Source organism: Anastrepha ludens, chromosome 2 (assembly GCF_028408465.1).
Source record: "Anastrepha ludens isolate Willacy chromosome 2, idAnaLude1.1, whole genome shotgun sequence".
NCBI classification, from domain to species: Eukaryota; Metazoa; Arthropoda; class Insecta; order Diptera; family Tephritidae; genus Anastrepha; species Anastrepha ludens.
This window is the reverse complement of record NC_071498.1, coordinates 27,216,947-27,244,791: the sequence shown is the minus strand read 5'-3', so window position 1 is coordinate 27,244,791 and position 27,845 is coordinate 27,216,947. Positions and strand designations below refer to the sequence as shown.

The 27,845-nt window shown below is 35.8% G+C and overlaps 2 protein-coding genes across 2 annotated transcripts; one reads left to right on the top strand and one right to left on the bottom strand.

Moving 5' to 3' along the window:
- The first annotated feature begins 378 nt into the window (after nt 1-378).
- On the top strand, nt 379-10,802 carry LOC128866460 (eukaryotic translation initiation factor 4B). Its single transcript, XM_054107227.1, has 5 exons — nt 379-487; nt 4,362-5,498; nt 5,557-5,617; nt 8,816-8,927; nt 10,675-10,802. Exons 1-5 carry the CDS (start codon nt 475-477, stop codon nt 10,726-10,728), a joined length of 1,377 nt encoding a protein of 458 aa, XP_053963202.1. The 5' UTR covers nt 379-474; the 3' UTR covers nt 10,729-10,802.
- Nucleotides 10,803-14,928: 4,126 nt separating this feature from the next.
- On the bottom strand, nt 14,929-27,625 carry LOC128866471 (uncharacterized). Its single transcript, XM_054107236.1, has 10 exons — nt 27,433-27,625; nt 27,235-27,361; nt 26,983-27,171; nt 26,784-26,922; nt 26,649-26,718; nt 23,995-24,188; nt 23,799-23,927; nt 19,219-19,373; nt 16,821-16,930; nt 14,929-15,095 (listed from the first exon to the last, which is right to left on the bottom strand). The coding sequence occupies exons 1-10, from the start codon at nt 27,569-27,571 to the stop codon at nt 15,040-15,042; spliced, it is 1,308 nt and encodes a 435-aa protein (XP_053963211.1). The 5' UTR covers nt 27,572-27,625; the 3' UTR covers nt 14,929-15,039.
- Nucleotides 27,626-27,845: the final 220 nt, after the last annotated feature.

Below are 27,845 nucleotides of genomic sequence, written 5' to 3'. Positions count from 1 at the left end.
TGAAATGTTACATGATTTCATAACAAAAACGTATTTAGTAATAATAAATGGCATTAGAGACGTAGTAAAATGGTTGAAGCTTGCAGTTTTCTGACATAATCTTGTGCAACAACGGCCGTGATGTTAGTACAGAAAATAGACAAACAAAAAAAATAGGAAGAATAAACGCTAGCAAACTGCAAAATTAGGAACGATAGAATTAAGCTGTACATATGCATTTGCACACAAAGGATTTTTATGTTCTGTAGTGGTGTCATCCAATTTTTGTTATTCTGTATTCTGTGCGTCATGAAGAAGTTCTGAGTTTGCGAAAAAAATTAAATGGCATCACTGTTGGCACGGTGCGTAACGTTGCAAAACAGAGTAGTGGGCTTAATGAAGTTGGTTGAACTTATATATCATTATCAAACTGGCATCTCGTAGTTGTTTAAAACATTTTGTGCAATTTGTTAAGTAAAGGTAAAAGTAACGAAGATGGCGTCTGCAGGTTAGTTATTTCGGATATAATCAATTTTTTGATGGTTAAATGTGTGGCAATAGCAATGTTATATGGTAATTGGTGCTCAAAAAAATTCGGGGGTGTTTCACAAAAATTATATGTTTCTATAGATTTCGCCCTCGTGGCATTGAAGTATGTATGACAAGAATTAATACGATCAAGGTATAGGTATGTATATATGTAAATAATAATGGACACCTGAAAATATGTGTACGGAAACTGGTAAAGTAAATTCAATGCAATGCTTTTTGAGTATTAACACAGCAGGAAGCCTGAAAAGCTTTCATCCCGTCGCGAGTTTTTACAAATGCTTCCGAATGCGTCAAAATTATTACTTTATTAAACATGGAAAATTAGAGCGCCGAACCATGGGCTTCTAGGCATTGTGTTTTAGTATTTTTGAATGATATGGCAAAAATTAATTAGATTGCTCCAAGGAAATTCTGTTGTTTAAGGTATTATGTTGGTCTCATAGCCGAGTGGCTTATAGTCATTGTGGGCATGAAAAATTCTAATATCAGTCGGATATCAGCAAACAATAGCAATCCTAAGCGGTTTTCTGCCATGAAAAATCTCATATAAACTCGGGCAGGTTCTGTAATTCACTTCTGAGTGACTTATTTAAACGGTCTGGCAATTGCATTGAAATACACTTGAAGTGAATTACAGAATCTGCTCGTTTATTTATCACCCGTTGAAACTAGTTGTCTAAACTGTATGCATCTAAATTTTTAGAACATTATCAAGACTCGTACCACTAATTGGGGGATAAGCTCAACCATACTCTCAACACAGTACGTGCCACTTTGATATAAGAAAGGAAATTCATGAAAACTTCTTATGATGAAATTCAATATACATTGTGTCTTTATTGAAGCCTGTTCATATTTCAGGGGACATTTTTTAAAGTGTTTTGATTCCACTTATTTATTTATTTAGGTGCTTGGAAGCATCAGCAGATATTTTTGTTGTTGAAGGGGCCCGTAAAAAGTTAGTGATAGAATACAAAATTACGTCATCCAAGTCTATGACGCCAGTGCAGAAAATAAACAAACTAAAAGAAAAGGAAGAATAAAAGTAGGTGGAGTGACCGCCGTAGCCGAATGTGGTGCGTAACTACCATTCGGGAGTGCGTTGGTTCGAATCTCCTTGCATGAAACATCAAAATGATAGGAAAAGTTTTTTTTTTAATTGCGGTTTCCCCTCGGCAGGCAATGGCAAACCTCCGAGTGTATTTCTGCAAAGAAAAGGCTCTTCATAAAAAACATCTGCTGTACGGATTCGGCTTAAAACTGTAGGTCAATCCATTTGTGGGAAAACATCAAGAAGCACGCCACACATAGGAGGAGGACCTCGGCCAAGCACATAGCAAAAGTGAGCGCGCCAATTATTAATTTTTAGGTGGAACGCAAAGAGTGATAGTATAAATCGTGCACTCTTTATATCTCTTAGACGTAGCCCTTCACTTTTAAGCTCTTTCTTGATGATATGTTCTCCCAATGCAAGGAATGCCACTGGTTTTATTACTATTGAGGGGGCAGCCTTTCTAGCGAATATATTAGCCGATTTAATCAAGGTATTTTCATATGTCGTGGGATTCATATGAGCCTGATGCGTTTGTGCAATTTTAATAAATTGAGTCTCTCTATGCGCTCAAGGACTGGTGATTTTGATTTCTGCATATATGTAGGCAGGAACAATTTTTTCATTTTGGTGTTTCGTGTACGGAGATGAACAACATCAAGCCACACGGCACAAATAGCAGGAGAAGCTCGGCCAAACACCGAAAAAGGGTGTAATATATATATATGTATATAGACAGAAAATTCTAGAAAAATGATCCATTGGCACGCCTTGTTTTGGGCTATAAATCCCTGCGTCTATGCCGTCCGTTATCTTTGAGCCATCTGCATACCGGTGCGAGGAACATCCCTGCCCAGTTCAATTCTGACCCTCTTCTCAAAAATTATAGCTTTTGTGATACTATTTATGAGAAGATGAGCAGGCATAAGCTCAGCAAGAACAAGCACAACAATTCCATATTCTTGAGTGGGACCACTTTACCTTTGCCAAAACATATCCTTGTCATGTTAAATTAGGAACGCTGACTGACCGCTGAATAACTATATGAAGCACTGCTAGCTCGCAAATTAATGCTCTAATGCAGCTGTTGGACAGGTGATCCACATATACCATGCGCTGAAGTTTAGTCGCCGATAGGGCGGCCCTCAACTCCCCCCCCGCAACCGCTCCATATGTTATGCTAGGCCTCGTCGTTAGCGTTTCGACATCAGTCGGTTCTATGTTAGCGGAACAACCCGGTCTTATATCCGACCAAGGAATGTCACTCCAGCAGCATTCCCCGTAAAAATACGGGGAATGTTTATGCTGCTACAACAACAACCTCTTCGTCAGGTACAAAAAGCTCTTGCCCTATATCGCAAAGATGTTCTTGATTTTACCTCGCGCTATGATTACAACATCATCCGCGTATCCTTGACAGCAGATGTCGTTGTTAGTCAGAAAGAAAGAGGGGAGATAGGATCCCTTAATAATTAGAAGTTGGATGACTAACAGGGTATCTAATCCTGCTCTCTAGTGGCCTACATGACCCCGAGTGACCCCGTTTCCACGACAGTCGGTTCTACGTTAACGAAACGACCCAGATTTATATCCGGCCAAGGACTATCACTCCAGCAGCATTCCCCGTATTTAAGTATGGGGAATGTTTATGCTGCTACAACAACAACCCCGAGTGAGAGATGTTGTCGAACGCACCTTCCATATCAAGGAAGGCATAGAGTATAGTTTCTTCACTGTCAAAAGCACTTTGGATCTGCATGGCAGTGTGTAGAACTTATTGCTCTGTATACTTTATTATTGGAATGGAGCAGTTTTATTCGTGCTTGATCTGATTTATTTATCGTTAATGCTCTTCATTGCTTTCAATCCAAAGGAGGCAAGTCTAATCAGTCTGAAGGACTTAGCTATTGAGTTTCTTTTACCTATCTTTGGTATGAATACCCTTTGAGCTCTTCTTCATCCTTTTGGGATGTAGGCTAGCCCAACAAATGGTGGTAAAATTATAATAATTTTCAGCAACTTTGAGTTGCAGTTGGAATTAGTGTGCTATCGGTTTATACTTTCGGTTGGAGTTTAACTTCATTCGTCGAAGGTGAAGGTGCTAAGTTACTTCCTGTTTACAAGTCATGAATGTCATTACCGAATGCAAATGACAAATGGTTATGTGGTGCTGTGGAGGTACTGTGCCCTTTAATCATGTTGATGTGTGGCTGGGGTCAGATGTTTCTTAAAGATTGAGAGTAGAAATCCTTCAAGTATCTTCACAACTGGGGAAAGGAGAAATGTCGGGCGACTGATTCACCAGCTTCCAGTAGTGGGCACAGTTTCTGTTTTCCACTTGACAGGGAATATTATATATGAGTGACCATAGACAAATTAAAGATTATATGTTCCTTTCGTTGGGGATATGTTTTTCAAAATCAACCTGTATAGTCCGTTGTTGTTATTACGACACCATACATATTTCCCTTGAATGTTGCGGCTTCGGCCATAATTTGACCTTCGGTCGGACTCTGATTACAATTCTTCAATGAATACTTTCTGGCGGCATGCTTCGAAAGGCAATGAAATTATGTAACAGTTTGGACTAAGATTTTAGATTTTAGAATTAGGGTAATTTTATTTAATTAATACTTTTTTATTACAATATTATTTTATATGTTTTCGATTAATAAAATCAAATTAGTTTGTCTTTGCATTAGATATGTATACATATACATATGTATAAAGTTTTTTAGAATTTTTCAAATTCAATAATGTGTATTATAATATTTCATAGGAAAAAAAGGAAAGAAAAAAGGAACTGTACTATCTTTACAATGTTTTTTGGCAAACGGGGATGTACCCGCTGGGACTACACAAGTAACGAAAAAAGTCAGAAATCTTGAGGGAGAAGAAAGTGATGATGGAATGAATGCAATGCCACTAGTTTTCCAACTACCAACCGCGCCCAGAGCTAATCGTATTTTTGATGACGATTCTGTTCCACATAGTCCACCCTTTATTGCATATTTAACCAACCTCCCATTTGATGCAAAGGAAGAGGATTTGAATGAATTTTTTGGAACAACTCCAATAGTATCACTGCGTTTACCGCGTGAAGAAGGTGAAAATGGTCGTGTACGAGGTTTTGGCTATGTAGAGTTTGAAACTCGCGATGATTTGATTAACACTTTAAGTTTGCCTGACCCGTCCGTTAAAGGCAGGAGAATTAGAATTGAATTATCCAATGAAAATGAACATCAAGGTTTTAGACAAAGGGGAAACAGGCGTGGATTTGATGGGTATAACAACGGTGGCGAAAATAGAGACTCAACTAATTGGCGCCGTGATAATAACGCAACCCAATCTAATGATAATTACGATCGAAATTTTAGTCGCGAGAGAAAATATGAGTCAGATGATAAAAAGGCTACTGGCTCTTGGAGGACTGGGACTCGAACACCCATAAACCAAAATCATGGCTTAAAATCCAGAAGGGATGATACCGAGGGATTCTCTTCAAACAATTTAAGAAAAGACGATCAAGAATTAGAAAGACCCAAACTTAATTTGAAACCTCGCACGCTACCTCTACCCATCGTCAACCAAGAATTGGAGCATGACAAAGAAGAAAATGTAGAAAATAAAAAACTTGCTAAACCAACTGGTGTTCCTTCTCAAAAAGTCTTTGGTTCTGCAAAGCCTGTAGATACGGCAACTCGCGAATTAGAAATTGAAGAACGATTGTCAGAAGCACGTCGCCAGCAGCAGCTTAAGCATGAACTTGATCAAAGTATTATAAATGAAAAGTTTGGAGATATTCAACTAGAGAAAACAAATAAAGATAATACGAATTACACAACAAGCTGGCGTAGAAAAAACGACTCCTCGCAATTGGAGCATAGTCCAGAAAGATCAGATATCCAAAAACAAGGTAAGTGGCATTCTTTTAAGATAATTTCAAAATTTAATTAAAGTATTTTGAATTTCAGATAACCCTCGATTCGATAGGGCTGAGAGCCAACAAGTCAAAAACCGCGATTATAATGAACAGTAAGTAATCTATTACTTCAAAAAAGAATGTCAATTTTTTTGGGTGGATATAATATACGTTTTCACCGTTTACACATACTTATGGTAAATCGGCATGGGAAACTTTGTGATGAATTAATTTTAGATGTATGATGTATTCAGACGTGTCTATGTAAAAAGAGAGGGATAACATTTTTGTGCAACATTTTAGCGCTTTAACTCCTCAATAGATGTCTTTTACTTTTGCCTCTTTTTTTGGCGAATGGGCTCTTAATAGACAAAAGTTCAAAATTCAATTTGAAACGCCAGAAATAAGACAAAACGGTAAATGAGAATACGTGTTCTTATACCTCTCGGCAGGATACTTTTCGCGCGCTATCCACTATTAATTCGTACCCCTACGATTTTTTATCATATTCATATTTTTTTGACAGCATTTTATTTACAAATATAATATATTACCAGCCCGTTCCTTGTTTCACATAGGTTTATCATAAAATAAGTGTTATAAATAAAAAACTGATTTTAAATAATGCATTAAAATAAAAAATAATAATTTTATGGAACATGTTGAAACGATGGCCCAATCGAGTGAAGAGAATACACAATTAAATGAACTCCAATAAGTGGTTATACATAACCGTTGAAAAATACTTCGCAATCACATATGCGCATGCTTTATCGAGTAAAGTGCCGTAACGGTACTTTTTGCGCTTGAATATATTTACTATGATAAATTACATTGAAATGCCTTCTTTTATCTATTTCTCTTGAAGGGCTAGCATTGTTCTTTGCGTTTTAATAGGAGACATGATATTTTTGTGAGAAATATGCTTAAGACCGGTCTTCGTCCAGAATTTTGTGAATTTTTTTCTATTTTATATTGTAACTGGTAAGTAAGTAAAAAATAAAGTATCTGGAGTATTCCTACAGCACTTTACTTTGGTTGAAACGATTCAATAATGTCGACAGCGAAAAATTACACCCCACCTCTTTGAGAAACTACCATAGTTTTGTAACTACCGGATTATTCTACACTGGTATTGTATTTTAGCATAATTAAGCGTTTCTAAACTATGGTTTTCAATGCTTTGAAATATTGTTTTGAGTATAAAACAGCAGAAAACGTTCCCAGAAAAAAAAAATGGAAAGACTATTAAGCAAATTGATAGGATGATCGTTAGATTGTCGAATACAGGAAAGTGTTGCTGACATCCACCGAGAAATTTTTGTTCACCTGGAAAACCCAATAAAGAAAAGAATAATTGCTCTCTACTTACTTTTCGAATTATGTGTATGTATTTTAAGTTAAATGGTATTTTGATTAAAAAACGTTTACACTCCTAATATTATGGGCAATAAAAAGCGATTCAGAAAATTAGTAATCTTGCTTTGGGATAATTACCGCAGCATTAAAATTTTTATTCATATTTTATTATTGGCGTCCTGATAGGTGTACCGCTATGGTGGGGCGTCACTTACAGGTATTACAAAAAATTTCGTGTCGGCACTCCTATTATTTTGTGGGCAACTGTACATACATTTGTATAGAATACTGGTTAATTATAAATATTCTAAACATACATACATATGCACTTACAAGCAAATAACAATTATGTACCTTATAAATGTGATGGCAAATGTAATACAATAAAATAAAAAATATTCCTTAGTCATTAGTTGGAGAAGAAAACATAACATGATAAAATTTTGCTCACTGATTATAAAATAACAAAAAAGGCAAGGCTTCTGCAATACCAGAATTTTGTTTTTGTATTCTCCGACAACCAAAACACGCCGTAACCAATTTTTTTAAAATGTGCGAAATGTCTTTACGAATGAACTTAGTGATGCCGCTCGAATTTCGCATTTAAGGCGTAGCCATTCGAACTTAGTGATCCCTTTTTCCTAGAATCTGCGGAAATCGTACTACGATGGATTCAGTGATAGAGATGATTTCATGTTTCGTTAAGAAGTACGGAAAACACATCACACGGCACCACACCTGCCGTTGCGCTCTTTCTTTTGAAATTCCATGTTGTGTTTGAATGGTATCAATAGCGCGCCGCTGACAATGATTATAATAAGTTCACGAATGGCTGTACAGTACATTCGTAATACCTGAATTTTGTTTTGAAATTATTCTTCGACAGCCAAAACACGCCGTAACCAATTTTTTGAAAAATGTGCGGAATGCCTTTACGAATGAACTTAGTGATGCCGCTCGAATTTCGAATTTAAGGCGTAGCAATTCGAACTTAGTGATCCCTTTTTCCTAGAATTTGCGGAAATCGTACTATCGAGTTTACTCCCACCGCAACAAATCCGTCGGTAATCATATTAGGCATGAATAATTTTTCACTTTGATTTCTTGTAGCAGGTTCGCCAGAATTCGGTGGTGCTATACAATTTTATCAATTTATTCCTTGCACGCAAACGAAAAAAAAATCAATATATGCAAGTTACACGTACACATTTTGCGTTTTGACTTACTTCTGGTTTTTAAAATGAATTTTGAAATTTGGTATATAAAGAGACATAGTAGAATTTTATAGAAAATATTCTTCTTGTACATTTTATCCTGTTATACCCTCTGTTCCGAATATTTTTACCTTTTCTTAAAAAAGAACCAAACAGGCCTGTCTGTTTGTGCGTTAAAATGTTCCCTATTGTTTTTCTTTACGTAGAACAGCTGAACAAATCATATATCTAATATAAAAAGTAAGTTCTATTTTTTTGTCACAAGTTCGCGGCCGTACGTTTTCCGACACGTACTCCCCATAAGGGTTTTTATTTCGGGGGTAGCGTTTTGTGCCTACCCGCCAGGCACCTCTTGACCATGTCCGCAGCAAGGTTCTGCATCTTTTCGTGCATCATAAAAATGATGAAGGAACACATACCTACTTCGCATACGGTCCTTTCTAAGCCTCACACTGCCTTGCTCCCCACATCCATGGGCCCCATATCAACCCTAAGTTTGGATACATAGTCGTTAGAACAGAAGCAGGGGTGAGAGGAGCAAGAATGTAGATACTCATTTACCAGGGGGGCAGGAGGGTTCAGCCAGAGAATTTTTTCCATTGGCGCCTTTAATTTAATAGTCATTTTCGATTTTAGATATATTTTTATTTCTATTAGTAACTGTTTTCCTGGTTGACGGGAAGGGAAAGATATTGATTCAGTATGTTATATAATTGTGAAACTTTCTTATCATTGTAGTCCGGATAAAAACAACCTTCCTCCAAGTGATGGAAAACCAAAAGATGAAAATAGGGCTAAACGATTCACAAAAAACGAGCGCACATTTCCAAAATATGAAAATGTTACACCGGTAAGTAGTATCTAAAAGTCGACCATAAAATATATTACCATGTAATAAAAAAGTATATTTTTCATATTTCGAAATGTCAAAAAATTGTATACGAATTAAAAATGTACAGAGTATCTAGATATTTATAGTAACGCGACAAAAACAATATTCCACACAATGATTTAAGCAGTTTATACAATAAAATATAACTATATAAGTGGAAAAGTTTGTAATAAAGAATTAAACTATGATTTTCTTAAAAAACGGTACCGTAATATTACGGTGGTAAAGACAGAACGTTATCCTCAAAATGTTCGGTCGCCATGAGCTGGGCGGCTTCCTTAGAAAAACCCACGGAATATCGGAATGAAAAAAGAACATGATAATATAATTTTTGATGAAATAATTGCCGTTTGTAGTAATTTGGCGGAGTATTTCTGGACTTATTTACAGAAAAGTCATACAACTCTACACTGGAATACGTCAAACTCCGTTTCACAAAAAGTACTGTTTTCGACTTTTATTTGTGCCTCTTTTGTCCACGATTTGTTGATGCTTGAAAATACCCGTTCCACTGAAGCGCTAGTCCCCGGCAAACAGAAATTATATTCGACTAAACTGACTGTCTCAGTGTAGTCACAGTTTTCATCATGCAACTGATTTGGAACTGAAACTTTATCCTCTCGCAATATAAAAATAAGCGTAAATCCAAACACTTTTTTATGTTTCTTATTATAATTTTTAGTTATATACATAGATACTATACTTATGTACGTATTTTTTTGCTATTCATTATCAAAGTGGTTCTTCAATGCTGTGATAATAAAAGTTGCTTGCTAAGCTCATATTTCTTGCAGTAATAAATTTCATCCCGATTCTTAACACCTAGTGGTTGACAATTCAGTTGTTATACATTTTCGCTTCTTTGAAGTAGCCAATGCAAACAGTGTTTGCAAGCGATCGATCATGAAGATAAGTCGCTACCAACGAACGATCGCGATAAATCGAACTGACGACGTCAGCGAAGTGTGTTCGCTCGTAATCGTTCCGAATGTTGCTATTGCTTTTAAGAGGTCGTACATAGTTTTGATTCGCAGTGTAACTATCTCATTCGAGATAACTCGTAAACAAGAATGATAGATTACGGAAGCATCAGAAGCAAAATTGTGAGAGTAACTTCTGCTGCCGTGGTTGCGGCAGTAAAATTCTGTCCGTTCCTTTCACACGTATTCTTACGCTCGTCCAATCAGTCGTTGTTCAGACGACAACGAAGTAAATGCGGGGTGTGTGAGTTGATGCTTTTCGTATACCACCAACACAAGGCCTCTTCTTTTCGCTAAGCGTTGGCAAGGCCTCAATATTATTGAAAATATATAGGGACGGCTCACTCGAAAGGTTTATGGGATTGGTCAACAATTTGAAATCAAAAATGATTTAATTCTTAACATAATTGCTTTGTCTGAAATTCCATTAAACTACTTGGATAGTTTGGATAATTCCAGCCCAAGCAAAAGTATAAAAATAGTTGACTTGTTTTTGTTTTCTTTTTCGCTCTTTTTTTAGTTTTTTGGTAAGTGACTCCATTCAAGTGTACTAAGAAACGAAGGAGAATATTGCAGCAGCAAAATGTTTGCTGGCACAATATTTCAATGTTTATTTTATTTACAAAATTTTTACTTCTCTGCTCTGAAAATCCAATTATTTGTATAATAATATTATTGGTTACTTGTATTAAATATTAATTTCCTTTTGTTTTGCTTTATTGCAGGTTTTACAAACTTCAAACAAATATTCTGGCCTTGATGATGAAGCATCAGATTAAGCGTTAAAACATAATATATCTGAAATGTTTTATAATTTAAAGTAATAAAATGCATTTATGTATGGACTTCTTTATCCTCTTCCTTTTATTATAATAGCTAGGACATTTCTTCGGTCAGCTGCTTTAAATGCAAATGTGGAGGAATTAGAATAAAATGAAACAACAGAGTAACAAAAATTTAAAATACAAAGCTGACGGACACTATATACCAAAAATATAAAAATATAGTCATTAAAAAAGAGTGGTGCTGACACGGATGATATTACGTCCTTAAGGTGCTTCAGACCGCCGTACCCCAATGGGTTGGTGCATGCTTACCGTGTTCGAAACCCCGGGCTCGTAACCCCAAATGATAGAAAAACTTTTTTCTAACAGCGGTCGCTCTTTGGCAGGAAATGGCACACCTCTGAGTGTATTTATGCCGTAACAAAGCTGCTTATAAAAACTAACTGACGGTTAGAGGCGGCATAAAACTGTAGATCCCCCCACTTGTGGAAAAATATCAAGACACACACGACAAATACGAGGATAAGCTTTCCTAAACACCAGTAGAAGGTGTAAGTACGAATTATATATAAACATATAAATTTTGTATTATTATAGGTATACCATATAATATACTTAGTCTTGCCATAAATTCTGTGACAAATTCGGAGAAAAAAGTTCCTTTAATTTTGCTTTTGTTGTTCGTATGCATTATCTACTCATAAATTATACTCAGTTTCGTGGCAAATTTCGCTCGTTAACTTTGGAATGGGGAGCTAAGAAAAACCGCAGAAAAACTGCAGTGATTGCATTACAAAAATGTGGTAAAAGTGGAAGTGGGATTTACGAATTGTTGAAAAAACTTAATATTTCGAGGATGCTCGTTTACTGCGCGATCAATCGTTTTCCCCAAACGTCTGAAGTCACAGACAGAAAGACAAGTGGTCATCCTTGCGTGGTTCGAAGCAGTGCAACCATAAAAGCCGTTCGAGAAAGAATTCGCAGAAATCCCCTTAGAAAACAGAAAATCATGTCGGGGGGGGAAATGAATGTATCGACCAGATCCATGTCAAGACTAATTATAGATGATCTGCACATCAAAGTCTTCGGTCGCTCAACTGTCAACATGCGGTCGTGAAAATACATATTCTTTTCACAGATGAGAAAATTTTCACTGTTGAAAAACTCATGCTAAAACTTCTAAAGACGCAAAAAATTTTGTTCCAAGGGTTCAGCGTGGCCGCCATCTAGCATTTGTAACGTTTTGGTGGGGAGTACCTTGTAAAGTCATTACATCTCTTTATTTCTGCGAAAAGGTGGTTCAGACCAGGGCAAAAGTGTACCAGAAGAATGTCTTAGAAGGCGTGGTGAAGCAGTTAAGCAGTACTCTCTTCAATGGAGAGCTTTAGATCTTCCAGCAAGATTCCGCTCCAGCTCATAATGCAAAAACCAGCCAGCAGTGGCTAAAAACAATATTCCTGGGTTCATATCCGCAAAAGATTGGCCATCTGGAGGTCCAGATGTGAATCTATTGGACTACAGTTCGTAGCGCACCTCCAAATATGCGCTTGATGATTTTGACTGACAAATTGTATGTTATTTTGTATTTTACATAATTCTTTCCGTGCAATTATTTATGGTGGTTATGCTTTCAACATTTCTTATTGAAAAACATATTTAAATTATAATCGAGGACATTTTAGAGTAATAGAAATTGTCGATTATCACCCCAAGACCCATGCCATTTAGCCCGCCTATGAGCTTTATAAAATACTAGCAAACCCGGCCCCTTTCGCTGGGCACACTAAAATAGAATAGATATGGTTTAGAACAGAAAATATATGGTTTTCATATTATTTATTTCTTTATTCTTTATTCAAGCGCTTTGGCATAAACAATATTTTTTGTTTTTCTATTTGTTTTTGAGTAAATATAAAATATAAATTGAAAATCAGGAAAAAAGAAGATTGTTTTTAAATTTCAAATCAACGCATATGAATAACTAAGAAACAAGCGTCTTTTTTCCTGACCATCCATGAATTTTTCGCTTCAATTTATATGTTTTATTAAGCATTGGAGCTTTTTTAACCATTATCCATTTATATTTTTCAAAAAAAAAAAAAAACGAAAAAAATTTTTTTTTCCCACGAACACATAATTTCATTCGGATTTCACATTAAATTCTCAAATTTCGTAAGAAATTATTCACTGTTCCAAAATCCACTCCAAAAAAATTCACAAACAATTTTTACATGTTGCACTTACGTTTTTTCCTTATGGCATCCAAATCAGAAAGAAATATTAACACATTGTAACTCACACTGTCAATTTGACAGTTCAGTTCCGCCCCAAGCGTTAAAAAAGTAAGCGACATTATGGCTGGTTCAAAAGAACGCTGTACCCGTTGCCAGTGCTCCGAATTACAACCAAACTTTACGAAACCCATTTTCAATACTTACTTAACAATGTGCGTAAGTTTGGTTTAAGGTACTTGACCACCTTGGAAAGCTAAAAAGTACAACATATTCAATAATTTTTTTTTCATGTTCTGTATAATATATTAAAATAAATTTTTTTTTTAATTTTTATTTAGAGCTTATATAATACAAAAAAAAATTGATTTATTAAAATTTCTTTTTTTAACATATATCCAGGAGGCGCCAAAGTCGAGGCCTGAAGAAAATCATGTCTTGCGGCGGACAGTTAATCTTAGAAATGGTAATTCTAAAACAAAAGAGAGAAACAAAATTTTCAAAAGGAAGGTTCCTTGCGTGAGAATTTACCACAAACTGACAAAAAAAAAAATAATAAAAAAATGGCGGATGTTTGAAAAAAAGTTAAGAAAACACCCCTGTTTTTCACAATGTTATGCTTAAAAAGCAATACTTTATTAACTTTTTTTTTGCAAAATGTGGTAAATTGGCATACAAAACATCTTAACAAATAAAACAAGACCAAAATCATTAAAATCGGCTAAGCAGTTTCGGAGATAAAGTGTCCGCCATTCGAAAAAAAGTAATTTCTGGAAAAACGCGTTTAAAGTTAAAACTTGCTATTTTCTTTCCGCTGAGTCAGCAAGTAATGAGTGCAGGATGCGCCTGCACATTTTCACTGATTTCACTTTGTTAGAATTCGAATTTAAAAAAACAGTTTCAGGTGATGATTTTTAAAAGTATAAGGATTGAAAAAATGTAAAAAAAAAATTTAATTTTTTGAAACTTATAAGGTGGTCAAGTACCTTAATTCGGTGCAAAGACACGGCGGGTCCACGTTTTGGTATATATATCGAGACCCTAGTCATCAATAAGTTGAAAATTACCCCGTATTAAAGCACTTATCAACAGCTTTCATTTGATACCCATATTGTACATACTCAACCAAAGGTTACCCGGGTCCACGTTTTGACCTATATCTCGAGACCCCAGTCACGGAGCGGCATGAAAAATACTCTGTACTAAAGCATTCTTCTTCTTCTTAGGTGGCCATAACAACCCGTTACCGAGTTACGGCCGACCTCACTAGCTCTCTCCAGGCGCCTCTGCTCCGCGCGCGCCTTCTCCAATTCTGTATACCAAGCGAGCATAGGGTTTCCTCCACCTGGTCTTTCCACCGGAGCAATGGTCTTCCTCTTCGTCGGCTCCCTTGGACTTCGCCCTCGAACACCTTCTTTGCTGGAGCTTCTTCATCCATACGCACGACATGCCCTAGCCAACGCAGGCGTTGGATGGCGATGCGTTGAACTACGTCAATGTCGGCGTAGAGCTCATACAGCTCGTGGTTCATTCTTGAACGGTAGTCTTCGCCAACGCGCACAGGACCGAAGATCTTACGAAGAACTTTTCTCTCGAACACCCCAAGAGCGGCTGCATCGCTTTGTGACACTACCCATGCCTCTGCGCCATAAAGCAACACGGGTATGATGAGCGTCTTGTAAAGTGTTAGTTTGGTCATGCGAGAGAGGGCTCGACTACTCAATTGCTTACTTAGCCCTTAACGGCGGTGCCAAGATAAATAAAGCATTCACCAACAGCTTCAATTTGATATCCATATTGTACAAACACATTCTAGGGTTCATTCAAAGTTTTCCTCTTTATAATATTAGTATAGATTAAAACGTCTTTGCAATGTCTTAAGTAGCAATTAGCAATTGGAGAACCTTTTACATGAGTAAGCATAGGAAATATTTCCAAAGAGTGTATTTATTAATTCATAAACAATACATGGGTTTTTTTTTAAATACATTTGTATGTTATACTGTGATGAGTAGTCCAAAATAGATAACAGTTAAGCTTCTGCAAGAAACTCTCCTTTTCGAAATATTTGGTTCTATCTGCTTTCTCGCAAGCACGCATTCTGGAAATAGTTTTTACAAGAATCCTTTCCTGGAAAAAAGAAACTTATTAGTTTAAACAAGTAAAAACGAAATATAATACTATGCGACAAAATCAAACTCGTTGGCTTCAAACGATAGTTGGAGGTGTCACTAATACTAGGTTAGGGACTTTTTTCGAGTTTAATCAGTCAAATGAGAAAGATACGTACTATAAATTAATCCTAGCACTCTACTTATTGCTTAATAAGGTTGAGCCTTTAAAAAATGTTCTTAGAAAATGCGTATATAAGATTTTTAGTACTAGGAATTTATTTCTAGGTCTTTTTTAATTAGATGGCGTTGTAGGTCAAATTTATTGGATTTTATTTTTTTTTTTGACGTGATAACGTCTTATAATTCGATTTAGCCGGCTGCACGCACGAAAAAATGTGTCGTTACCTTGCTCAATCGTCGGTTAGCTTGCTCAATCGACGTTACCTTGCTCATTGGTCGTTACCTTGCTTGAACTGCAAGCGAGAACGCGGAACGAACGACAAAGAGCACAATAGGCCCCGCGTTCGGCAACGTTCGACATCTGGCGCTCTCCTACTTGAGTGAGCATACATAAATATGTAGGTATGTACATGTATATGCGCATATGTATATAAATTCACATATTTGTATTTGTATATGCCTTCTTCTTGTGTGCATGGTAATGAACCATTTCTCTGTTGAGAATAGGACGATGATAGAAGAACTAGGAAATGAAAGGGAGTGTTTCGAGTGTAAAGTGTCTTGAAAAAGGCAAATCGATGATGGTGCCTCTTAGTGTTGTTGACTTATTAACGTCTGATGCACAATCGAAATTGAACATATCTTGCATGAATTTGATAAATGTTTCGTAATTTTTCACGTTTGTGTAAATGTAACTTGGCCTATTCCATTGCGATTCCATTTACCTCCTTCTCTATATCCATACAAAATATCTATCAAACAAATAAAATTAAAATTTTGTTTTGAAAATTGCAACCATTACATCAGTATTTTCTTATGACGTTGTCACGTTAAACTATCGTCAGTAAACCGACTTTACAGACAACCTCTTTTTTTTTGTCAAATAAATACTCAAAATAATAGTTTTTTCCGGTAAAAAAAATCAGTGGTAACGTTAAATTTGTATTAGTCGTATTACAAATACGTACTATTTTTGAACACCGCATTCAATATTTTAAAAGAAATCGTCTGTTTTCTAAATACTTTTATTTTAAATATAAAAAAAACTGCTAGCAATAAAATCAAATGCTAAAGCATCGGTAGCATATATAAGTCCCGCCTCAATTGGTGAGGGTGCCTTGAAAGCAGGTATTTTATATCTGTTTGTCAATGGCTCCATTTTTCTATCATTGGGTGTTTCGTGCTCGAGGTTTCGAATCCTACTGGTAGTCACACACCAACCCACAGATGCCTCTAGTACTGCAAGTTAGGCATTATATTTTGACAGTAAAAATATAGTCAAACTTCAAGATTCTTGCCACTTGGTGTGTTCAGGACGCACAATTTGCAAGAAAAACTTTCATAACCTTTGTCTACATACATGTTGGAGCAAATAATGGAAGGTTGTTTTGGAATATTTGGTTTTCAGTATGTAAATGTACTCGTCATTACATTCTCTACTTTGATGAAATATAGTTTTCGCAAACTAATTTTGTAGGTAAAATTTTCTTTTTGGTGAAAACGATGCCTCCAATAACATAGGTAGTAAAATGTAAAAGTACAATTCTTTACTTATGCTTACCTAATATGCCAATTATAACAGCCCTTAAAATCTCCAAATCCATTATATGTTCACCAGCATCATCACGCGATGTCATTCGTTTATAGCTTTTTATCCAGCTACTTCCCGAACTGTAAAATAAAATTTAATATAAAATGAGATATAAACAGAAACATATGAATATACGAGCTTCATTATCAGTATGAAAATAGCTTTTTGAAATCCTTGAATGGGACTTTCTTTATACCTTATTCAAAGACTGATAAAAATTTCATGAGTTATGCGAACGACATCGAATTTCTGTCACCCATTTATATATATTATTTTGTACACGTCTTTTTAATAAGATGCACAAAAATTATGTCCTCTTTTAGCCAGTTATACGTTGAGCTGATAAAAACTGGGCTTAGCTCACAACGGATTTGTCAAATGCTTTGTAATAAGAAAAATACCTTTTTAGCGGATATATGGTATGGAAATTTTCTCTAAATTTTGATGGATTAAAAAAATATTGCAAAGAAACGCTCTTAATTTTGAAACCGAACAAATAATTAGGGGAAAGCACCAGCGTTTACCAACAAATATTTATATGCTAACAAAATATAAGTGTATTATTATATTCTTATTTAAAAGTTGATAATCCAAAAAATTGCCATTCAGATGCAGAAAGAATTCGATAGAACTATCGAGGAAACATAAATTTGTTTGAATGAACCAATTTAGATAAAATTTTTAGTTGAGTTTGAAAATGTACGGACAATAATCCCTTTGCCGAGTACTATTTTTTGTAAAACGTGAGCAAAAATGCTTAACATTAAATGTAGAAACAGATCCTGTAAAATTTAGCAATTCATTTCATTATAAAGAGGAAGGTATGCCGTTAATAGTGGAAAATAACATGAGGCAAATGACCAGCACGACCACGATTACAGGGCAATATCCTTTTTATGAAATTTTCCATAACCGAATTGCAAAGTGGTTGCCCTATGTCCTCGATAACCTCTTGAATTCCATCTTTGAGGCCTTGAATCGACCCTGGGCTGTTGGCATAGACCTTCTCTTTCACGTGGCCCCAAAGAAAAAAGTCACAAGGTGTTAAATCACAAGATCTCGGTGGCCAATTGTGATCACCTCTTCGAGAGATAACACGGTCCGGAAACTTTTCCCGTAAAAGATCAATGGTTTCGTTGCTTGTGTGGCACGTAGCGCCGTGTTGTTGAAAATAAACGTTGTTCAGATCAATACCATCCAATTCAGGCCATAAAAAATCGTTAATCATCTCTCGATAGCGATAGATAACACCTGCTGTTGGAAAACCCTTTAGTATTGGAATCACTACACTCTGCTTCTCATCCAGGAATGCGATGTTCTTGCTTGAGGGTCATCTCGTTACAGTGCAAAATGGGATGGTAGGTCAACTCTTATTAATATTCTGTCACCAAATAGACCAGGGGTAGGTGTTGATACCCAACCTGTGGTTTCAGTTCGTCTTCCCTCACTGACCAGAGTGTCAATCTGGTATTTGGGATAGATTCCCATCCGATGTTATTATTGTGTACCCAGCTATGGAGCTAGAATCTTTTCTGTGACGGAACCATTTTGCGGTAGATGAAGTATTTCTGCTCGGATAGCCAAGAAGCTATGCAGGCCTCGACTGTATGAGTAAACTGAATGATCATGTGCGATACCATTTACAGATTGACCGAGTTTGGTTGATACAATATCTTTAACTTAAGTGAGTACAGATATCAAGAAATCGAAAAAAATCATTGGCACGCAACCGACTGTAGGATTTAGTTTGGCCTCGCAAAAGACTGTAATCAACCTTCTGGCATAATCTTTCACACCCGTCGATGTTAGGGGTTTCAAAAATAAGTAATCTTGAGAATACAATCGATACAAAAGGATCCCATTGCATATTAAAAAATTAAATATTTTAAAGAATAAATAAAGCCTTCGCTACTGAAGCTGATCAGTTTTACCTTATTTTTCTACATATTTAAATTTTTTTTGGTAACAGTTTCTTTTCCCGTCGCTTGTATGCAAGAACAGTTGCTACAATTTATTAATTATAAAAATACAACCATTAATTAAAATTGTATTTGCACAGTTTTACTTGCCATGTATTTATAAATGATTCCATCATGCCACCACAACCTGTCAACAGTTTTTGTATTGTACTTTGTCATTAGAACGACCACGGATTTTATAATTCATGTAATATATTGTATATTTAGTATGTAGTAGGCTTCAAGTCAGGATATGTCTCTCTGACGACAATATTTTAATTACTTTCAAAAGCACTAAGCAACAGGTTGTGATCTAAAAGCCGCTTATACAACTTCTCGAAATTTAACGATTTTTCTGTTTTATGTGTACCTATGCACCTTTTATTCAATATCATTCATATACAACTTACCTCCAAATTAGAATCCAAAATATATTATCCAACGATTGTTTTCTTGCAAGTTCACTGCTTTCGCAAATTCGGTAGTAATAACAGGATTTACTCATTCCAGTTGTATTGAAAAATAATTTATGCGCACACAAAGACTTTCGAACAAGAATATTCAGCTGTAATTCAAAAAACAAAAAAATACAAATATCTACTATATATAACATGATACATCATGTGGCTAAATTTATATTTTGTACTATTATATTATATTTATCAGCCGGGCGGTTTGATCCCTACGATCACCAAAATAACATATATAGCTCAAGCAAATTTACAAGGCATGTTTTTAGTTTTGCAAATGTAGGGCCGAAGTTGATAATAAGAAGCCAACAGAATAACATAAAATACAGATAAATACAGTGAAATTCCCCATTACGGACAGTCCTTATAACCGGACAGCTCCAATAACCGGACAAATTTTGGGTACACAGGTTTTTCATTCATTTTTTCATACAAATATCATCCTAATAAACGGACACTCTAATAACCGGACGCGGACAAAGTATTTCAAACCATTTTCATAAAAGAAATTTCTCATAAACGGACAAAATTCAAAAATATCACAGCAAGCTTTGTTGTTCATTATAAAAATGAAATAGGTGATTCTCCTTTTAACATGTATGCATTCAAGTCCTGTGTTTTAAACTAAGAGTAGTTTTCCATTCAGTTTGTTAAGTCAGTTGCATGCGAATGGTTGCGCTCAAAGTTCGTAATAATATGGCGCCGAAAAAGAAGGTACTTTCTATTAAAGAAAAAAATGGAAATTATTAATGTTTTCGAAAAAGATAAATTATCAGTACGTGGAATTGCAAAAAGGTTAAGTACAGTGAGCCCAAAAATTTAATGGTAGGTACACGTTTCTTTTGCTTTGAAAGGTTCAATATTGGCAAAACACTAGCTGCTGAAATCAATAAAAATAAAGAAAAAATTCGTTCTAAATGGGAGTCTGGAGTTAATGTTCATCAAAAGCGAAGCTTTCTTAAAGAAGGCGGCTCTGAAATAGACAAGATGTGTTTTAAATGGTTCGCTAAAGCTAGAAGTCAAAACATTCCGATTTCTGGTCCCATTTTGGAAGCAAAGGCAATGGAAATTGCAGGCAAACTGGGTGTACCTAATTTTAATGCTTCAGATGGATGGTTAAACAAATGGCGAATAAAGAATAATGTTGCTTTCAAATGCGCATCTGGTGAAGCTGCAGATGTAAACCAGGATGGTGTCGAACAGTTTAGGACAAAACTGCCATCTCTGTTGACCGGTTACAAGCCCCAAGACATTTAGAACGCAGACGAAAGTGGGCTTTTTTTTCGTGCCTTATCTGACAAAACCCTCGCTCTTAAATCCGAAAAATGCGTGGGCGGTACACTATCAAAGGAAAGACTTACAATTTTGTTCTGTGCTAACATGGCTGGAGATAAGGAGCTGCTTTTGGTTATAGGTAAAGCAGCCCGTCCTCGATCTTTTAAACATGTTCCAATCGCAAAACTGCTAGTGGATTGGAAGTCTAATAAAAAAGCATGGATGACTCGAGAAGTAATGAGTGAATGGCTGCAGCAGTTCAATCGAAGAATGAAAGCCCAGAATCGAAAAATTATCTTGTTTTTAGATAAAGCGGCTTCTCACTCAAAGGAATTAAACTTAACCAACATAAAAATTATTTTCTTGCCGCCAAATACAACGGCAGTTAGCCAACCCCTTGATCAAGGTTTAATCCAAAATTTTAATACTTTGTATAGAAGCTTAGTTTAAAAACACTAATATGGAAATGTAAAGACTTGTACAATGTACTTAATCGATATATGTACATATATGTATTTATATGCAATACTAAAGTATGCAAATATTCTTTACTTCCAAAAATTTCTAAATAAACTATGTACAATACAATTTATATGTGTTGTATATATTTTGTGACTTCATCCCTTATAAGCGGACATTTCCTATAGCCGGACAAAAACACTGCGACGGTGAGTGTCCGGTTATAAGGAATTTCACTGTAGATAGAAATAGGGTGTAACAGAAAACGAAAACATCCTACGATCTCAAAAGCTCCTTCTACACCTTCAATACGTCCTTAATCCTAATTGCTCAAAAGATTTTCAGCCTCTCGAATGAAAGCTAAAATGCCCTTATAGACCTACCAAGTGCATTTAGTGCAAGACATATGCTAGGTATCCACTGAGCAACGAAATGTCTGATATAACTAAAGACTTAATTTCCTCACTATCAAAAAAACAGAATTCGCCTGAGGTCGTCTGTTTTTCCCTAGTGCTTACACTGCTCTGTTTTACTAGGCCAATAGTTGCAAATCTAAAAGATAACCAGTTAAAGCAGTGGAATTTTTCCGGTCTCATAAAGTCGCTAACCAGTCCAATTCTTGCCACTTCTTCGCCGACATCATTTCCAATGATTCTTTAATGCGCGGGACATAGTGCAGCATAATTGCATTGTATGCAACCAGAAACTGAAGATCGTCAGAGCAGTTCTTAGCAAACTTAGACTTAAGCGTCCAGAATTTTTCCAAGCCTGGATCATTTTCTATTCTTTTTATCAACGGAAATATTGCTAGTCAGCTCCGTTGCAGCTCTTTTGACACTACGGCTTGTATAGAAATATTCATTCGAGGAGGGACTGCAATGCCATATTAGAACAATTTCTCATCGCCGTAACATTTGTTAAACGTTTTCAGCCACTCACTATACGCCGAAGTAAGGAGTAGATCAAATCTCTTGGGTGGCAGGTAACATTTCTCTGATCTAGGTTCCAGGACATTGGAATAATGAGGGAAATGAAATTGGTGATGAGCTTGCCAGGAAGGAGTCGACTGAATTGGTTGCAGAGACCTGCTACTTGGCCATCGGCATCCCCCTGACTGTTCTTGAAGGGAAATTGCACAACTTATTTCTCAGTAAAGCTCAGAAGAGATGGAACTCCATTTCTTCATTGGCTATTTCGAAAACCCTTGATTCCAGTAGAAAAGACGCATGACCCAGAAAGTCCTGGGAACTCCAGGCCATTCAATTTCCAAACTCGTAGGTGTGTTTACCGATCCTTGGACGATCGGCACATATGCGGAAAAGCTAACCTCCATTTCAGAAGCTGCGTAGACCTTTCGGAGAAGGAGACTCTAGGGCACTTTATCTGTAAATGCCCGGGTTTGGCAGCTAGACGTTTAAGGTCACTGGGTGCTCCTTTCTTCGACAGCCTGGGACAATGCGCCAACCTAAATCCCACCAATCTTTTTCATTACATCAAAAGCTCTGGCCGGCTGTAGGTATTTGCCTGTTAGAGGTCTCTAAATGGTATCAAAACGGTGCTTTAGTGTTACTTGGGGAATGCCAAAATGGTACTTCAACCACCTACCTACGCCGAAGCATCAGTTACAATACTCGTAGAACAGACAGTCTTATTTTAAAAGGATTATCGCTTGTATAAAAATATGTAAAGGAGTTCATATATGGAATATGTAAGTTTTTCCATATATTTGCATTATAATTTTTTGTATTAGTAATGTTGTTTGACACCTTATTATATTTAACATACAAAATGCCTTATCTTTTTCTTCATCCCCTTCCTATTTAAGTAAATGTGGATATAACAAATATAAATAAGTAAATAAATTTTTGGAATCAAACATGGGTATGTTCAACAATGCATTATAATGCGCAACATACCATTTCAGAGTGAGCAGTGCGTTGAAAAATGCAAATATGGCAGTACTGCAAATGCAACGCGTTCTTAAACGTCATTTTTGTATCAAAAGTCGTGCATTATTTGCAGCAAAAATTTTCACACATAAATACGCTAGTACAATGTCTGATGAAAAGTGGGTATTTAATTATTTATTTTAGCTTTTAATACAAAAATTGATGACAAATACGATATTTAAACTTTATTTTATTATACTTTTCTTGGTTTTAGTGATTACTTTAGTACATCGGAGATAAAATTACTGCTCAGAGTCCGACTGAGCATGGAGAACGAGTTCACGTCGGGAAGGAGGAAAAAGAGCGTGCTCTGAGCTAAGGTCGTAGATGAAGTAAAAAAAGTTAATAAAGATTTAAAAATATATTAGATAGAATGAGAATAAAATATATCCTCGGGAAACGATTTTATTGTTTCCAAAAAAAAGACTTATTTTTGGGGATTTTCCGTTTTGATATTAAACTTTTGACAAGATATGTACTTCTTTTAAGCTTTACACGGTTTTTTTTTTTCTTAAATTTAATAAAAGACTATCGGTTTTTTCCTCACATACATCGTCCATGACCAAACTTAGTAACAATTCCATTTTACTGCACAGCGCGTTCATAAATGCAACAAATCTATTTGCAATTTTTCAACAAATCTATCAGTTGCATGAATTGTCACATTGACAGTGCTGCCAGCGCTGCAAGTACTGCGCATTATAATGCGTTTCTGAACATAGCCCATACTGGACAACAATGAGGGCTTTATCTTGTTATACCAGTTGAAAAAACAGTCAGAACTTTTTTCTTACCCTGATAATATTTTTATTATTCTGAAATATCAAATTTTCTTACTGTTTTAGAGCCAGGTATGTTTTTAGATGACCGCTTGATTCTACGGATCTCTTCAATTTCATCTCCATCAATCATGGTGCTTTGAGTCGCTGAGTGCGTAAAGATTATATTGCTTGTGTCATGTTTTCCCTGCGTAAAGTTTAATAAATTTAGTTAAAGTTTTATGGATTAATGTAAAACAATATTCCCCTATTACAATAGTTATGCAAGCTAAGACTTGTAAAATGAAAACTCCAAAGGAAAGAAAGGATAATGTTGTTAGTGCGATATCCGTAATGTCTTTGATACCAATATCACTTTTTGAAGCTTCCGCAAAGATTTGAGTCGGTTTGAACGCAGGGATTGATCCACGTGAAACCGTTCCAAGTTTTTTGTATTTCCTTTCGTAATCTAGAAAGAAATATCAGACAGGTGGAAAAATCGTGCACAAAGTTTGCAGCAAGTCTGTTAGGTGGTGAGATTTTATGGAAAAACCTTTCTAAATCAAAACACAAATATTTTAGAATCATTAATAGAGAGCATCAACAAATGTTTCAACTAATGATATACCCTCCAAATGTATAAAAAGGTATCAAGGTCGTACAGTCTGTACCAGAAAAAAGGAACCGCGATTATTCATGAAGTATAAAAGATATGTATTTACAATTTTTTACATACAAGTAGTCTTCTTCGTTGTCAAGTATAGCCTGGCATCTTCTTCATACTTTGAACCAGCTTTTCTACGTAGCTCGTCGACAAACAGGACTAGCTTTTGCGAACTTGACGCACGAGTTGCTTTAAATCATGGATTGGCCTTCCGGCAAGATGCGTTTTCATAGCTCCCCACACATTTTCAATGGGGTTGGCGTCTGGGGGAATGGGAAGGCCAGTTCAATACTGTGACGCCATTTTCTTGTTTCTCAATGTGTTTTTCTGAGCGCAGTGGTTTTAATGATGTGGGACGGTAGGATATGTTCGCCTCCTTCAGTCGACGTTGGATGGTGTTGATACTCACATCTATTCCCTTTTTAGCAAGAACTGATCACAGGAGAAGGGTCCCGCTTAAAAAGTTGGACAATCACTTTATCCCGCTTTTTTGCCGTGCTCGCTTCAAGCCGTGCTCCGAAAAATCATAAACATTTTTGTACACCTTATATTGCTGATTCCACATCACAACAAATGTTTTTAATTTTTTAATCACTTTTGCAGCCGCGGCGTAAGATAATTTCGGCCCTTTCGAATGCGTGCATAAAAATACCGCCTCAAAATGCTTCGCGTATTTACCACTCATTTTTGTTTGATTGCGTTTACGGGAAAGTTTCGAACGACACTAACCTAACTGGCGTCATAGCCCTTGAGTGTGACTATTACGCAGCAAAAGCAAAACGAAATATATTTTGAAGTTACAAGAAAAAAACCGGCTCTTTGCTTCTGACACAGACTGTATTAGTAAATGTTTTTCTAATGTTCTCAAAATATCTAAATTTTGCATTGTTAGACCTACAAAACCAAAAATTAAACCCTGTTTGCTGGTAAGAAAAAAATAGTGGACTTTGTTATTGCCACACTACCCTCTTTCTCAACCGTTTTGAACTTCAAAGACAATATAGCCGTACTAGAAAAAAAAAACTCACGCAGACAAAAGACCGATGTACATTTTAGTAGAACTGAGTCTTCTAAGATAGGGGTAATAATATTGTATATGATTGTTCCAGCAATATGGCACAGTTGGCAAATAGCCAACCTTTGTAAGAAACAAAATTTTAATGACGTCCATTGTGCGTTATTTTGTTCTCCTCGCACGTCTCTCGTCTGGTGGGGACTACCATACGAAAGTGCATAGGTTCGAAATCCCGGGTACGAAACACCAGGCAATGGCAAACTTTCGAGTATATTTTTGCCATGAAAAGCTCCTCATAAAAATATCTGCCGTTCATAGTCGACATAAAAATGTAGATCCCTCCATTTGTGGAAAAACAGCAAGACGCACGCCACAAATAAGAGAAGGAGGAGAGTGCAAGCGCAAATTTATACTTAATAACATATAATAATACTATAGTATATATAAATAGAGTATGTATATACAGTCCTAACCCAATGGGCATATACCGCAGATCGTCCGTCTTCCGTCTTAAAAATCAAGTAAATAACTATTTTGGAACACTTAAAATGAAGTTTAACCAGCAAGCAAATAAGCGCTCTCACGGGCAAGAAAATAAAGGGCGTCCAAAAGTGCCGAAAGTTATATTAACTGGTAAAATGGATTTTGCTCTACATTTTTAAGAAAGCTGGAAATGCACAAAAGCTCAAACTATTAACGGATACACCTACTTCAAGGAATTAAATCTAAGATTAAAATTTTCTGAAAGGAGTAGATTTTCTTCAAGGTTTGCACTTCGACCTCATGGTCTTTTGTGCCCTTCTGAAAGGAGTAACCCTTGTGAAAAAAATATTGAATATGGAATCAATCGATGGATATAATCTGACAGAAAACAAGTAAAGAAGTGCTAAATTTGAGACGCGGCGAACTTTTTATACCTGTACACATTTAAGTAAAATTTAATTTGAACTGTCGGTTTTTAACGAGGAGGAGAGCAACACGTGAACTAAATGTGAGCGTGTTTTATTAAGCCATTATCGAGATACACCCATTTACCCCAAAGAATGTGTGGCACCGCAAAATTTGAGTAATTTTGCTTTGTTTATAACAAAGTTTGTCTTTTTGAAAATTCTTTGATGCCTAATTTTTTCTTCAAAGTAACAAATCCCACTTATAAGGAATTTTCAACATGATTTGCAACAAGTTGATGTTGCTCATTTAAATAGGCTGTGTTTTAATGTTTTTCTAAGTTTGTGAAAAATAAATTTTACCTTTTTTGTCGAACGGTTTTATGAAGATATTCCTTGGGGCAAGCTTTGAAGCTGAATAAACTGTATTATTCTAATTGTCGAATACAATAATAAAATTAACCACTATATACAACATTGATTTTCATGTCCACTCACGAAATTGTAAGGATTCTGGGAAAGAGCATAACCCGTAACTTTTACAGTGTCTAACTCTTGTTGGTTTTCATCAAAAAAGGATTCCAATTCATCCAAGAAACGTCGATATGTCCCGCTGCGCTCGTCGTTCTTATAATTGCTTATTAAAGAAAGCTTATATGAGAATTTTATTGCTATGATTTTTCGCTCTTGCTACTACCTTTTTAACCAAGATTTGTATTTTTCCAATTCTACGTCATCGATTAATTGCTGAACTGAAGATTTAGTTTTATTTCTTTCGTCGCTTATTTGCTTTGATGTTATGTACTCATTAGCCGTTCGGTATTTATATAAATGTAAAGTTTTTCTAACAACATATTTAAATGCCAGAAACTCGTTAACCATCCGCCTGAAAATTCAATCATCTAGATTCTAGAAAAACAATTAGAATAAAGTTAATGTCCCACATTACCTGTGATATTCCATGATTTCAATCGCACTATTATTCTGCAAAATATTCTTAGTATTCAGTTCTGCAACACTTCTGATTGTCATTCTTTTACAACACTTCTGGTTAAAAATCAGTGGCCTTTCGATTTCTGACAAAGCATTTAATTAGAAATGTTTTTCTTTTAAGTCAAAATTTCAATAATTTTATTTTCATCCTTACGTGTTGAGCGAATTACAAGAAACACAAGGCTTAAAAAATAAGTTAAAAGTGAATATCGCATGACTTCACACTTCTTTGATATAAAACATCTAAAATACTCTACCACTATAAGAATCCGGCTCAGTTTGTCAAAGCACATTTTTTTGTTAGTTACATTACTAACGTATCTCTAAAATTGTCTTGCTCTGATAATTTCAACATTCTTTGCACACATGAGTGACGATTTCATAGATAATTCATATTGGGTGCTGAAGAAATAAGAGTACGAGTTGTAATCATTTTCCAGAAGTGAAGCTAACATATTTTATACCCGCGCAAATGTAACCAAGGGTATTATAATTTTGTTCCCATAACGGTTATATTAGTAGCATAAAGGAATCAAGATAGAAATAGTCATATATAATAATATTATA